Genomic DNA, 15,780 nt, shown 5'->3' with positions numbered 1-15,780 from the left:
AGGAACATGTCTCATGTAAACATGTAAAGTGTTTACCTTGTAAGCATGAGTAAGTCTGACTTCAGTATGGTAATATGTATGAGAGTAACCCTAATACTGGGGAGGTGGAGACAAAGGAACCCTGAAGCTTCTTGGCCAGCCAGTCTACAGTTTAGCCTAACTAGTGATCCCCTGGCTAATGAAGGAAGTTGTCGCAAAGGAGGATGACATTCCTAACGATGGTACCCAAAGTTGTTTTTTGTCCTCCATAAATGCATGCATGCATGCATGCAATTTTTAAAAAAGAAATAAAAGCTATAATAGGAAACATACATTAGTTTTAGAGGTGGCCCTTTCTTTTGCACTAATTTCTGGATTAAAAAGTTTGATAACATTTCTTTTTAAAAATGCTTTCTCGAAATGCTCTTTGCAAACATACTGAATACACAATTCAGTGCTACGTGATATTCTCAGTTATATATGTATCTTCACAATCAATCTTACAACACCTTATACCTGAGAAGCTTTTCTCTTAAGCCATTACAAGCTTATGTATATCATGCACACCAGCGTAGGCAGAGGCTGCTTGATTGTCCCGGATGCCCAGAACCAATAATCACACAGACACTATATTATTTAAAACACTGCTTGGCCCATTAGCTCTAGCTTCTTATTGGCTAACTCTTACATCTTAATTTAACCCATCTCCATTAATCAGTCCATTACCATGAGATTGTGGCCTACCAGCAAAGTTTCAGCATGTCTACCTCCAGTGGTGGCAGTGGCTCCATGGCATCTCTCTAACTCTGCCCTCTTTCTCCCAGGATACAGTCTAGCTTTTCCCGCCTAGTTCTGTTCTGCCCTTGCCATAGATGCAAAGTAGTTCTTTATTCATTAACCAATAAAAAAAATGGAGTACAGACCTAAACAGAAAACTCTCAACAGAGGAATCTATAATGGCTAAAAGACACTTAAGGAAGTGTTCAACCTCCTTAGCCATCAGAGAAATGCAAATCAAAACATCTCTGAGATTCCATCTTATACCTGTAAGAATGGCCAAGATCAAAAACACTGATGACAACTTATGCTGGAGAGGTTGTGGGGTAAAGGGAACACTCCTCCACTGCTGGTGGGAATGCAAGCTGGCAGAGCCCCTTTGGATGTCAGTGTGGCGATTTCTCAGAAAATTAGGAAACAACCTTCCTGAAGACCCAGCAATACCAATTTTGGGTATACATCCACAGGATGCTCAATCATGCCAGAAGGACATGTGCTCAACTATGTTCACAGCAGCATTGTTTATCATAGCCAGAACCTGGAAACAACCTAAATGCTCCTCGACCAAAGAATGGATAAGGAAAATGTGGTATATTTATGCAATTAGAGTACTACACAGCAGAAAAAAAAAAGACATCTTGAATTTTTCAGAAAATGGATGGAGGTAGAAATATCATTTTGCGTGAAGTAACCCAGATCCAGAAAGACAAATATCACATGTACTCACTCATAAGTAGTTTTTAAACATAAAACCAGCCCACAAAACATAATTTCAGAAAACTTAGTCAACAATGAGTACACTAAGAGAGACTTACATAGATCTAATCTACATGGGGCGTAGAAAAAGTCAAGGTCTTGTGAGTAAATTGGCAGCATGGGGACCATTGGGGAGGGTTGAAGGGGAGAGAAGAGGCAGCGAGGGGAGCAGAGAAAAATGTAGAGCTCAATAAAAATCAATAAAGAAAAAAAAAGAAGGCTGGAGAAATGTTTCAGTGATTAAGAGCACTTGCTACCCTTCTTGGAGGATCAAGGTTTGGTTTTCAGTACCCATATAGTGTTCCTAACTTTATGTTCAGTTCCAGAGGACCCAACAACTTTTTCTGAGCTTTGCCTGCCATGGCTGACAGACATACATGGAGGGAAAACACAAGCTTAAAATAAAGCAGTAAAAAAAAAATTTTTTTTTTTTTTTCAAATTAAAGGTAGTCAGGTGGTGGTGGCACATGCCTTTAGTCTCAACACTTGGGAAGCAGAGGCAGGCAGATCGCTGTGTTCAAGGCTAGCCTGGCAGAGTGAGTTCCAGAATAGCCTGGATTGGTTCACAGAAAAACCCTGTCTTGAAAAACCAAAAAAAAAAAAAAAGGATGGGTGGGTGGGTGGGTGGGTGGGTGGGTGGGTGGGTGGGTGGATGGATGGATGGATGGATGGATGGATGGATGGATGGATGGATGGATAGATAGATAGATAGATAGATAGATAGATAGATAGATAGATAGATAGATAGATAGATAAAAGGCCTGGGGAAACAGCTCTTGCCTCTCATGTCAGATTCTATCCAAATCCAATCCTTAGCACTGAAATCCCCTTCCAAACAACAAAGCACACCTACTGGCTTGTTTTATTCCTTTGGGAAAGATTATCCTTTTAAGTTCAAAAGGTTACTAGAAAAATAAAAATATTATGCTCACTCTTTATATCTTTAAATATTCATTTAATTCTATATGGACACTAAAGAAATCACTGAAGATTCATATAAAGTAATCTTGGAGAGGCAAAAAAGCAACCTAGTTTCTACATAAATAAAACTACAAACCTTCACTGAATGCTATTTCTTTTCCAAACTAATGTTAAATACTTGCCCTACATTTTGTACCTGATTTTTTTGTGTGTGTGTTTGATTTTCTTTAAAGCATATATGACACATCCTAAAATAGTTCATTTATTATATTTTACTGGTATTGGAGAACATCTTTGAAACAACTTTGGTGAGATATATTCAAATCCTTGATTCTCTATAAAACTAACAAAAGCCGGGGAGATGGTTCACTGTACAAGAGTGGTTGCTACACAAGCAGGAGAACCTAAATTTAAACCTACAACATGTAAAACCAAGAGTGGCTGCTTGTGCCTAGAACTTTGGCGTGAGTGCCAAGACAACAACAGAAAAAATAGTATAGTGCTCTTTTTAAATGTACAAGTCAGATGAAGTTAGTCTACAAGTGGTTATAAGACATGAAAGATTTATTTCAAGGCTTCCTAGCAGTTTTCTAAAACTATATTATTTAATAATTTACAATCATTTATTTCATAGTAGAGAGTCTCAATTATGTAATGAGAGTAAAATATTTTCTTTGTGAATACAGTCTTTGAGTGGGATGAGGCAAGTTTTTCCTTTTGGTCTTGACTCAAAATAAAAGTATTTTGATTTGCACAATTTTGAATATATTAGTTACTTACTACACTGGCTTATAGGTACCAATATTCTGGCAGCAGGATCTGAAATGCAAGCTTTATATTATAAAATGCTACACATTTGGCTCAATTGAGTATTGTACAGAATGATGGTGATTAGCATCCACCCTGTCTCTACTCCTTTGTCCTTGCCCCAGGTTTTCATAACTTAAGTTACTTTTATGATTTTATGCTTGATAATCTTATAATTCTAACTTTCCTCTCTGTAATACAATAATAAAACCTCAGCTTGACAGAATAGCTCTAATGATAAGAACTTTAAGCAAATGGCTTTTCTAGAAATTGAGGTTTCTGATCTGAGCACTGAGGGTAAAATGCTTTGAATGTGTTCTCCAAAGTGTAGATGCTGCCAAGAGGACAGTGAATGGGAGTAGGGAAGGAATTTAAGAGATAATAAGGCATTCTATTATGATTGGGTGATAAAGAGCTCTCATGAGGGTCAGCAAGATGAATCAATGGGTTAAGGTGCTTGCAGCCAAGTCTGACCTGAGCTTGGATCCTTAGCACCTACAGACACAACACATTTATAATTCCATTACTATGGGTAGGAGGCACATAGACAGACAGATCCCTAGAGCTTGCTGGACAGTCAGTTTAGCTTGATCAGTACTTCAGGGTCAGTGAGACCATGTCTCAAAGAATAAGGTAGAGAGTGACAGAAAGGCACTGATGGTTTATCTCCATTTATATACATATAACATATGTGCATACATACATATATACACAAGTATCATAGAGATTAACACTCATCTATAAAAGAATGGCAGCTTTTTCCTCATACTGATCGTCCGCAAAGGTAACTAATATTTTAGTTGCTAGTAGCAACTAAAACAACCAACAACTATCCATAAGTATTACCTTTGTAAATGTCCAAAAAAGCTCTTTAGTATGGTTTAGGGACCCAGGTATTGATTCTTATATATTGATACAAACTTAAATTATGTTGACTATTTTAGGCATGCATGCTTCTACCTCTGTTTAAAACATTTTTATGTATTGACATATATATATATATATTGTATTGATATATGTATATTTTACCATATTGCATTGTACACTTCTACCTCTGATTAAGATACTTATATATTGTTTATGTATTGATATATATATTTACCATATTGCAATGTATACTTGCACATTGTTTATACTTGGAGGTCATATTGTCCCCATTTATTGCACAGTTGTTTACTATTTCAGTCTTTAAGTTAGATAGATATTGAGAATAATATAGATCAATAGTCATCTAAGTTTGTCATTTATAATTAGACTAATCAGGTTCTTTAGATACATAGACATTATATTCAGTATAGATAGATAATCTTCAACCTCTTCAAAGAGCTGTAGAAAATGGCCTTTAATCTAACTCAGAGTTCTGTGGTAGGGAGACACAATCGCTCCTGGCAACACTGATCTATTCCCGAGAGAATGTTGAGCACCATAGACACTCCACCTGGAGCCTTTCTTCTTGGCAGAACTGGCCTTTGGGTAAAGAAATGCCCATACCTCAACTACTGACAGAGTTGCAGAGTATCCGTAAATGGATAAAACAGGACTGTCATATCCTGCCAAGACAGGATAAGATAGTTTTGAAAAGTTCCTTGCCTTTGAAAATGGTATGTCAGTTACGTTAGGCCTTAGCCAAAGTTGGTTGCTTCAACGCTGCAAACGTGATTTTGGGTGTTTGCCCAGGTAGCCAGTTGTCTATGTGATTTGTTACATGTTCTGGAAGTTTGATTGCACTTCCTAATTACTCAGGTAACATTATTTCCCTTCTCAGATCTTTGATGGGATTGAAGATTATATAAACGTAGTTACTTTCTTTTCATGACGTGGCCAAGTTATTTCTTATACAAGACTTAAGCTAGATAGAATAGGATATTTGTATTTATTGTATATAATTGTGTAGGTTTGTACTTACTGTATATAATTTCGTAGTAAGCTTAGAACTCTCTTAATTAAACAAAAGGGGGAGGTGTTGTGGGAGTAACTTCCGCTGCCTCAACCAATAGTCGCTGAAATACGAGCCCACAGTGCAGCGGGGAGCGACTTCCGCTCCGTCAGCCAATAGCTGCTGAAATACCAGCCCACTGGGGCGTGGTATATTTCTCTTTTAAAAAGAGAAGCATATCCGGAATAGGCCCTCTTGGTTCCGGCGCTTGCTCCTGGCTCCTGCTCCCGGCTCCTGCGACTAGGCTCCCTTCCTGACGGTTTATGGTGTATGTAAGTTTTACCCCCCAAAATAAATAACCCCTTAAAACATAACTGGTGTGGGATTGATTCGCCGATATGTACGCACATGCAAATACAGCATAAACATACTTTTATAAAATAACCTTTAAAAACAAGAAATCTGCGTTTCAAGGAGCATAATTCTCCAACACTTAACCTTTGTTATTACTAGGAACCTGCTACAGTCTCCCTCAAAGAAGGGACACTGATTGTACATTTGTTTCCCTTCTACTCATACATCTATATTCCTACAACTATTGTCTGTGCTAGGCAAAGTGGACTTGCTAAGACAGCCTAATTAGGTAAAGTGAACCATGCATTCCACTTAAAATAAATAAATCCTGAATTAGGTGTATGCTTCTCCAACTAAATATAAACCAAGAAGCCATTCACTTGAAAAGTTATGACAGTAGTCTCTAGGTCAATACTCCATGTTCTTAGAAATCGACCATTTGAGTCAATAATGCATATCTATTTAGATAATCTGAACTTAAAAAGATAAACTTTTAAATATCTAACATTAAATGGTACTCTATAAAACTAAAGAGAGAGATAAGAGTTCAAGATATGCTTGTAGTATATTATGTTTGTAGTATATATTTCTTATAATTACAAAAAAATTCTAGAACATCTGTTTTGGTGTTGTTATAGCAACTTTAGGAGTCATGAGACTTTTCATGCCATCCTTACTTAAGAGGAATACTTATTTCCAGAAAATGTTTATAAAATAATGAAATTAATTTGTCTTACTAAATTAGATTATTTAAGCAAGTTTACTAAGTTAAAAAAAAGTCAGTACTGGCTACAAAATAAGACCCTATTTCAGAAGTTATATATAAATATATATATTTAAAAAATAATCTTCATACCATTTTACATTTTTCTTTCTACACTTTCTAGCATGTTAACCTTGAATATTACAGCTACTATATTATTAAGTTCAAAAAGTTTTCAAACAATCCCTCATAATTGAGTCTAGTTAGAAATCAAGAGTCTCTGTGTATGTATCTATGTATATATCTATCTACATAGAATGACATAAATATGACCCATGAAAATGGAAAGATTATTTGAGAAGAGGAAGGGATGGAAAAAGGAAGAGGGTAGGAAAGGATAACAGAGAGTAAATAAAATCAAAGTACATGATTTACTTGAACAAAAATGTCATTAATAAAGCCCATCATTTTGTACAGCAAATATACTTTAACAAAAAGTATTCACAAAGCTCTCACCACAATTATTTACAGAAATCACACCTGATATCATAAACAAATTAGATACATTTTAACTTTATAGAAATCTTTTCTGTCAAGTTTTAAAAAGAACCCTCATATCTAAAAAGAATAAAATGTCATATTTGCATTTTACTTTCAAAACATGGTTCAACAAAAAACGTTTATCTACACACACACAACACACACACACACACACTCTTTGTGAATTAGGATAGCAAAATGTTATTAGTGCTGAACCGAAGGAAGGGTCTTGAGACTATTTTTTTAATATTCCTGAATTTGAAAATTTTCATATAAAAAGTTCAGAGGACAAAATCCTCTCAATTGACTTCTGGGAGCTGTGGGTTTTCTGATAGTACGTTATATATGTCCAGTGTATCTCTTCTGATCATGAGCAGGATTTTCCCTCCCTCACTGAAAACAACTGTTGCAAAATTATGCTTTTAAACAAAAACATGCAAACAAAATCACAATACTAGGACAGAGTTTTTTTTTAAAGTAGGCTAAAAAGGTTGGTGTAAGTGAATTAACTGTTTTACCTGAAAGTTAACATCTTCTTTCTTAAATATTAGTGCTCGAACTTCATCTGGATCACCATTAAATATAGCTTGCACCAGTGACGGCTAAAAAAAGAAAATGAATAAATAAATGAACATTGATCATATAATATATATAACTTTAAAGATATTTCTGCATGATTTCTAAATCTAATGCGTTTTCCCCCCCTGTAGCCATAATCTTTTTTGAGGGGGTAAGGAACATAAATCAGATATTTCATGCAGCCTAATAATATTAAAAGTATGGAGTTCATCCTGGGGAGTGTAATAAAGATTAATTAATAAATCTTTTCAAAAGTAATTTGACCAAAATTAAGTAACAGACTTGACACTCATTTTATTTCTTATGTGAAAGCCCTGTGTTTATATATGATGAAAAGACATACATACAAATAAGTCTGATAATTCAAATCTATTTTTGGAATAGGACCAATCAAATAAGCAATTCCTAATCCACTGAAGACTATGAAAGAAGATTTTGAAAACAGCTATTCGGGGCATGAAAATAACATACATGGGTATTCCTACTATAGAAATATAATATATAATGTTTATATATACATATTGTATATAACATATGATAGAAATCCCAGAAACAAAATTTAGCATCTGATAAAAATAACTACTATTCAAAGACCAAAAGATAATACACATCTGAATAACAAGAAAGACAAACATATTCATGTCATATTTAAATATAAGCTCCTAACCAGCTACATAGCCTCTGCAAAGCATCATAATATACTAGTCAAATAAGGGTTAGTTAACAACAATAGTGTTTACAATAAGGTTAAGGACATACCCTGATCCTTTTTAATATAAAGTTTTATATGAAAATGGGTAAAATTCATTATAGAAAAGGTTATGCCTTGACATTGCTGGCATTAGTCAACCTTTTAAAAAATATGCAGAATCCCTGACTGTCAGATCAGTTCTAAAACCACAAGAAAACAAAGAACATGTTTTCATAACTACTTTGGTTTATTTTCGAGTCTTCATAAGGAGATGAACAGATGTAGTTTAAAGTGAAAACTAAGTATTTGAAAAAGAAAAACTCAGAAATGTACTCATTTTACACACAAATAATACTGCATCATACAGACCCACATACTGCCTGGAGTTTCTAATGAAGCTAGTAAAATCTAACTCAGTGTACTACTACAAATTTAAATTTACATAACTAGCTCTATAAAATATAATCAACAGAAACTCTCATAGCTTACCAATACATTTCCAGAGAATGGAGAATGTAGAGATTTACTTTCTTGGGGCAACTTAGAAATGAATACAGGAGAATCATCTTCTACCTCCTCCAAGACAACAATACACACTCGACTCATTCGCTCTTTTAGAACATTAAACTCCACGCTATATGATAGAAGTCACAGTGGGAAGAGCACAGTTCTTCCTCCTCTTCTGTATATCACTCATGAACATTCTCTGAACAGTGCAGCTGGTTTCATAGTTAGTAATATTAGAGTAACTGAAGTTTAAAATTATGACACATAACTTCCTAAAAATAAAAACCTATTTCTTTCTGCCAGGTTATTGCAATCTATAAAAAGTTTCACATCAATGTGTCAATAATTAAAGCGCAAGTCTAGGGTTAATTCTTTTAAAAATATTTTTCTTCTGCCAAAATAGTTACATTAAGCTCCGAAATTTACTTGTACAAAACAATCCTTGTTTGGGGTGACATGACACCACACCATAAAAAAATGAAATCAGAAATAACTGCTGAGATAGAGGTGGCCAGATAGCCCCACTCTTGTCTACAAGGTCATACAGTTACCAGTAGGCTGGGCGGCTTGTAGCTGAAAATAAAAACAACAGAATCTCACTATTCTGTTTCCACTTCTAATTTGTCTTCATTTTTTCAGCTTCAACGACTTAATACAGATATTATCCAGGAAACAAATAAACAAAAAATATAGAAGTTAGCATAAATCCTGAAAATGAAGTTCAGGGGTTGACAATTCTTTCTGTGTTTAGGAAAGAAAAAAAAAGCCACCACTCCGCATTAACGGCGAAAGAAAAAAAAGCCACCACTCCGCATTAACGGCAAAGCTGCAGCACATTTACACGTGATCACAGGAGACAGCAGGACCTCTGGTACGAGAGAATACAAGTTGATTAATCCAGACTTCACACACAGTAGTCGAAACAGATTTATCCCATCAGTAACAGAAGCAAGGCAAAGCTTTCATTCTTTCTCCATCAAGCAGTTGTTCCTGGCTGCCCAGCAAAAAGACACAGGCACCAGGCAGAAATGGTGTCAGTGGAGAATTCTAACAAGCAGACAGCAAAAGAATCAGAAGACCTTTGAGCTCCAATTACTGCTTCGGAGTTTTCGTTTTGAGTAGTTTATCGCTCTAGTACTTCCTTCATCTCTGCATGAATTCAGCTTCCATTAAACAGTCCCCATTCAGAGGGAAAACAGCAGACTGTACATCTTCTCTGAGCCAACTACTTTATTCAGTCATCTGCCTCTGTGCCAATACAGTTTCCTCCCCTGGTGAAAACCGCTACAGTTATCCTTTTCAGTTGATTTCAGATGCTTTCCTGTTCCTCAGATGATCTTGCAAAATTCCACTGATATCTTCAAATGAATAGGCCCTTGAGAAATACCTACACAACCTCAGAATTAGTCCCGCAGAAGCATTTCGACCGAGCAACAGTCTGAAGACCCGCAGGATGAAATGCCTAGTAATGCTCACGTTACACTTACCAGAGAGCTGAATGACTGCTCAGGATGTAACGGATGTAACTTCCTCTAGTAGGAGAAAAAAACAGTGCATTTGGACAGCCTTCACAATTAGAAGGTTCATGCCAGTTCTGTGACTAATCCAAATCAAACTGAAAATTCTATAACTGAAAAATAAGTGCACTTTTAACATTTTCCACTAAAAGCCACAAGAAAATCTGGTGTACTGCCTCTGCTGAGTAACACTGGCTTTAGCAAGTAAACAATCCCAAACAGCTTAACTGCTTTCGTATGCGACAAGCACAGCCAATGTTTAACTCATGATAGTAAGAATGTCTGTAGTAAGAGAGATCTCAAGAGGAAAGAGACATAATGTATCAGACTAAAGTCCATGAACCTAAGTTAAGGTGCACTACTTTTATTTTTCCAAAACCACCTTCCTCCTCCCTTCTCATTTCTTTCTTCTTCCCCTTTTGGATGTATGTTATTTTCTAGAATGGAAAGAGGTTTTGAAAAAAATCAAATGTTGAGGCTTGCTATGACTTCTAAATTAATGAATTAACTTTTAAGTTAATGAGTCGATCATTTAATGACTCATACTTTTTTAATTAAAGAAAAAATTTTTAAATTTCATAAAGGTAGAAATCCTAATGTTAAGATTTTATGAAACATTTGAATTTTCACTGAAGACATTAAATAATACCTTCATATCTGAATATGCTCTGAAGTCTTAAATACCCACTAAGCAGCTGCATAAAAAAATTGCTTAAAGTTCTTATCCTGAATTACATAGAGTATAGAATCTTAACATAGAAACTAAACAACCAAGCCCTCTTTCCCAATAAAATAATTTCCCCAAAACTACAATTCAGTCTGAAAACCAACCATTTGGGGGCTGAGGTTGTAGCACTTGTCTAGCATACACTAGGCCATGGGTTTACTCCTAAACACTGTAAACAAAACCACCCAAATCACTGTGAAGTTGGCTTTCACTACCTTTCTCACTTTGCCCCAGACTAAGACTATTTCCCAATTTATTACAAAGAAATACTATGCCCCACCTTGATCTGTATTTTCTCCTTTTATCATTTCGTATTCTTATAAGCAACCTCATGCTATTTTCAGCAATTTATGCATGTTGCTATACATCTTCCCTTAATATAATAAATCTACTATAATCACATTTTATATAGGAAAAAAGAACCCAGAAGACTGAAATGCCAAAAATCATATATTTCTACTACCATTAAGATTTTTTTTTTAAAATTTACTTCTAGGAAGAACTGATCATTAAAGAAAACTGATAATGACTGTTGAAAGTTTAGGCAACAAAAGATTATCTATTTGTAAGTAAGTTCCACCCCCCCCCCCCCCCCACCGAGACAGGGTTTCTCTGTAGTTTTGGAGCCTGACCTGGAACTAGCTCTTGTAAACCAGGCTACCAGGCTGGCTCCGAACTCACAGAGATCCTCCTGGCTCTACCTCCTGATTGCTGGGATTAAAGGCGTGCGTCACCGCCACCCGGTGTAAGTTATTTTTTTGTCCCCCCCCCCCCAGTTATTTTTGAATGAGCATTTCAATGTTACTATTTGTTTAAGCCAATTTACTTATTAAATCATAGGAAGGGGGACTTAATATAGGTAAGAATGCCAGAAATTATAGACAAGAATTACTGAAAATTAAGTATCCATGTAGAGAAGAACCAACATTCACATGGGGTTCAATAGTTAATCTTCCATGGGGAAGGATGTGATCTTGCTATGTTGCTCAGGCTAGTCTAGAACTCCAGCACTGAACAGATCTGCCTGCTTTGACTTCCCTAGCAGATGGAACTCTGGGTACATGCCACCATGTCTGCTTCTACTAGTGTAGGGCCATATATTATACAGGCCCATATGTCTACATTGTATGGCGGCCAGACTCTCAGGCCATAGTTTGCACCTGATCACACAGAAGAAGGTCACTTAGTCTTTCCTGACAAACCTAACAAAGGGTCAGCATATGCTAATGTTGTTCTGCTCCTTCTTTGTAATTTGGAGGACACCTGGGATAGAGATATTCAGCTACAGAGCTGTTGTACAGAACAGGAAGATAGAAAACTGTGAGAGAGCAGGTATAGATAGGTGTGGACGTGACCTTAGACATTCACCTGGTTACCTAGGAAACCGAATGCTAATGAATTCCCTCCTCAGTTTATGTATAAAAGTTTTGGTATAAAAGCTGTTTGGAGAATAAATGCGGGTGAGAATTTTCAGGATGTGAACGTAGGATTTCAGGAGGGATCACTGAAAATCTCCCTCCCAATAAAGCGATGTGAGTTGAGTCTTTAATCCCATGCCTCCCCTCTGGTCCAGAGAAATAATTTATAGTCTGGGCTGGCACCTGACCACAACATACTAGTTACTTTAAAATATATAAAATGTTTTATAGGTAAATTTTGTAACATATAAATGTTATCCATCTCTATATAGTTAAATCAAATATATCATCCTAACACTTGAAACATATAAAAATAAAATTATAATAACATCTTATTGCCTATTTTCAGGGTTCTTCTCTAAAATAGTACCTCTTTTTATAGAAATAATTTTTAACTTGCTTCAAAGTATTTGGTGTAAGTTCATCTACTTTGATTAAAGAAGTTGCATCCAATTTCTTGTTTTAGATCAACTTTTACACTGAAGGTTTTCCCAACCATTTGGAGATGAGGGATTTGAAGACGGGGTTTCATTATATAGCTCCAGCTGTCCTGGAACTCACAGAGGTCTGCCTGCCTCTGTCTCCCAAGCGCTGGGATTAAAAACATGTGACACTACCACCTGGCTCCCTAATCATTCTCTACATAAAATTTATCCTACAAAAATTTAAAATTTTATTTAAAGCCTCTATGTCAGCATCTACAGCATGACTGGGAAATGAAGGGCTAAATATCGGTACTACTATAATACTCTAGAAGCACAAATAAAACCACATTGAACAAGAATACCCACTTTAAAGATATTTACTAAAAAATTATATAGCACTGATTGAACAAATATTCAGTCTTATTTCTTCTATGCACAGCACATCAAAAAAACTAGAAAATAGTGTTTGCGTGTGTATAAAATTTTTCATCTGCTAAGACATACAATATAAGCAGGCTGCTATATCATAAATAAGAAAAATAACCAGTATAAGAACACAAGACACTGAAAGGCAACATCATATACCAGAGGCTTACACAGGAAATACAGACCACACATTCATGAGGCAGTGAACAGTATACAAATTCATTAACTGTAACTGGCATGTAAAGAACCTTCCAATTGTTTTTAACAAAGCTATCCACAAACCTCACTGCTAGGTTTCTTGTTTTAACTTACTGATTTTTATTTATTTATTTATTTGTTTCGCCTCTTGAACCAATAATAACTAGCTGGAGCTTTTAGGATCAGAACTCATTCTCACATTTGGGGGAAAAGGTTTCAAAATTTAAAAACACTACTTGTACTGCATGAATAAGCTACTCAATCTTAGACCAATATGATCTAACAGAAATATAAAGATACCTACACAAGTAATTTTTATATAGTCGCATTCTTAAGCAAAAGCTGGCAAATTAAAATTTTAACATATCCAAAATAAGATAGAGAAACCCACAACATTATATTATGTGAAGAAAGAAAGAGAGTCTCAATGGAAGGTCACCAAATTCTTCCCCTCAGACCTCAGAGAATCCTGCAGAGGAGGGGAAAGACTGGAAAAGCCAGAGATGATGGAGAGGGAGAACAAGGCCCCCCTGAATCAACTAAGCAAGGCACATATGGGTCTACACCAGGTCCTCTGTGTATATATTATAGCTATTAGCTTATTTCTTTATGGCACCCTTGACTGTGAGAACTCTGACTCTTGGGACTCTTCCTCCCGCTGGGCTGCTATGTTCAACTCCAACATGACCACTCTTACATACTGTTGATGGCAATGTAAACTAGTTCAGCCACTATCAACATGGAAGTTACTTAGTAGATAGAAGTTATTCAAAAAAATAACAATAGAACTATCATATGACCCATTTATATACCACTCTGCAGTAAACGCCCAAAGGAGTCAAAGATGGTATATAACAGAAACACTGCGTAGCCACCATTATCACAGCACTAGCAATAGTTGAACTACAGAATAAGCCCAGGTGCCCCAATCATCAGGTAAAAGCGGAGAGTTATGATCACAAGGATGCAGAAAGGAGGTTGGTTTTCAGAGGGAAGATAAATAGGAAACATTTGAAGATAAAACTTTCATTGTATATGGTCAAAATTAAAGAGTAATTTTTCCTATTTCAGTCTCACATATATTTTCTTAAAATTGACATTTTTTCTAATGTAAATAGCATTTATACAAGGGTTTCCTTCAGTCTGTTCTAAGAGTCCCTCCCTTTAAAAAAAAAAAAACAAAAAAACCCCTCTAGAATTCTCACAATATTTTCCATTATTAGTGTGTTGTGAATAATTTACAGTAGTGGGAAAATTAACTCTGGAAGACAATGACAAAATTTAACTTTTCTATGTTAATATGTAGTTTGCTACTGGTTGTCTACTTACCAACCTTCCTTCTTACAGCCTACCTTCAGTTCTGTTCTATATCGCACATGGCTTGGAGAAATCTTGAATACAGTAAGGTGATCATGGCAATTCTATTCTATCTACTAAGTAACTCATTTGGTAATTGATATGCAATCTATGCCAGCTTGCTCTGTCACATGCCAGCGAAAGTCAGCTGTAGTGTTTCTAGGAAAGCTTCTCTCTCTCTCTCTCTCTCTCTCTCTCTCTCTCTCTCTCTGATCTAAGGGAGAGAAAAAGAAATGGTCCTCCTACTGAACAATAATATGTTTGATAATAATGCCATGAGGTATGACTGAATGAAGTTATCCTAGAGTCCATGCTAAGTCTAACAGAGGGAAAACCTATGTATGGCCCAGCAGTGAGTAAACTAAACCACTCAACCTAAAGAACAGTGTTTCAATCCCTACTGCTATGGTAAGACCCTTTACTATTTAATTCAGTTTCTATTTTAAATATAAGTTATTTTCAGTTTAAAATAGTCCTAATATTAAAGGACAAACAATATTCTATTACAAATAAAAGTTATTAAAACATAATGATTAACCTTATATAGGCTCAAAAGTTTTCAAGTATGCCTGTGATGCTGGATATTATGAATATAAACGTCAACAAAACAATAAAAATTGCAGCATCACTGTTGGTACGTTTAACAACTAAATTAGCTAAGAATGGACTAGCCACAGATTCTAATAAAGACAGCTCCTTTATTTTTAAGAAGTTTAGAACCAGATACAACTAATGGAATTAACATTGCTTAACAGTTATAATCATGGCATTTTATAAGCTTACTAAAGTAAAAAAAAATATATTTAAAAAAGATCCTGTTTCGGGTTCCTGAAGATTGCTGTTCTCCCAAACACTGGCTACTACAGCAGTGGTTTGTTTTGTTTTTTAAAGAAACTCCATACCACAAAGACAACAGAAAACTACTTTCCTTCTTTTAGCCATAAAAATTGCTATGCTGAAATACATCATTCTTTTTTGTCTGTTTTTTGTTTTGTCAAGACAGGGTTTTTCTGTGTATCCTTGGTGGTCCTGGAACTTGCTCTTTTGACCAGGCTGGCTTCGAACTAATCGAAATCCATCTGTCTCTGCCTCCTGAGTGCTGGGATTAATGGTGTATGCCACCATTCCACGCAAAATGTAACATTCTTTGATAAAGGGAACTAAAGAAAAATGTTCTAAACTATCTGAGTCATTGCTTGAATTTTAAAATAGAATGTTCAGTA

At 35.6% G+C, this 15,780-nt stretch overlaps 1 protein-coding gene across 2 annotated transcripts in view; it reads right to left on the bottom strand.

Moving 5' to 3' along the window:
• The window catches only part of Ankrd28 (ankyrin repeat domain 28), a 146,403-nt gene that overhangs the window by 82,365 nt on the left and 48,258 nt on the right, over window positions 1-15,780 (bottom strand). The window contains exons 1-2 of one of the 2 annotated variants that reach the window (XM_048420787.3): window positions 8,473-9,968; window positions 7,232-7,315 (exon numbers count right to left, since the gene is read on the bottom strand). In XM_048420787.3, coding sequence (XP_048276744.1) covers window positions 7,232-7,315; window positions 8,473-8,589 — 201 coding nt within the window. In that variant the 5' untranslated portion in view covers window positions 8,590-9,968. Of the gene's footprint in view, window positions 1-7,231; window positions 7,316-8,472; window positions 9,969-15,780 lie in introns of those variants that run through there. The other variant, XM_085687823.2, reaches the window with a different exon arrangement.

This window comes from Myodes glareolus, chromosome 5 (genome assembly GCF_982192425.1).
Source record: "Myodes glareolus chromosome 5, mMyoGla1.1, whole genome shotgun sequence".
Classification (NCBI taxonomy): Eukaryota; Metazoa; Chordata; class Mammalia; order Rodentia; family Cricetidae; genus Myodes; species Myodes glareolus.
The sequence above is the reverse complement of the archived record's forward strand: the minus strand, read 5'-3'. Positions and strand labels throughout refer to the sequence as shown.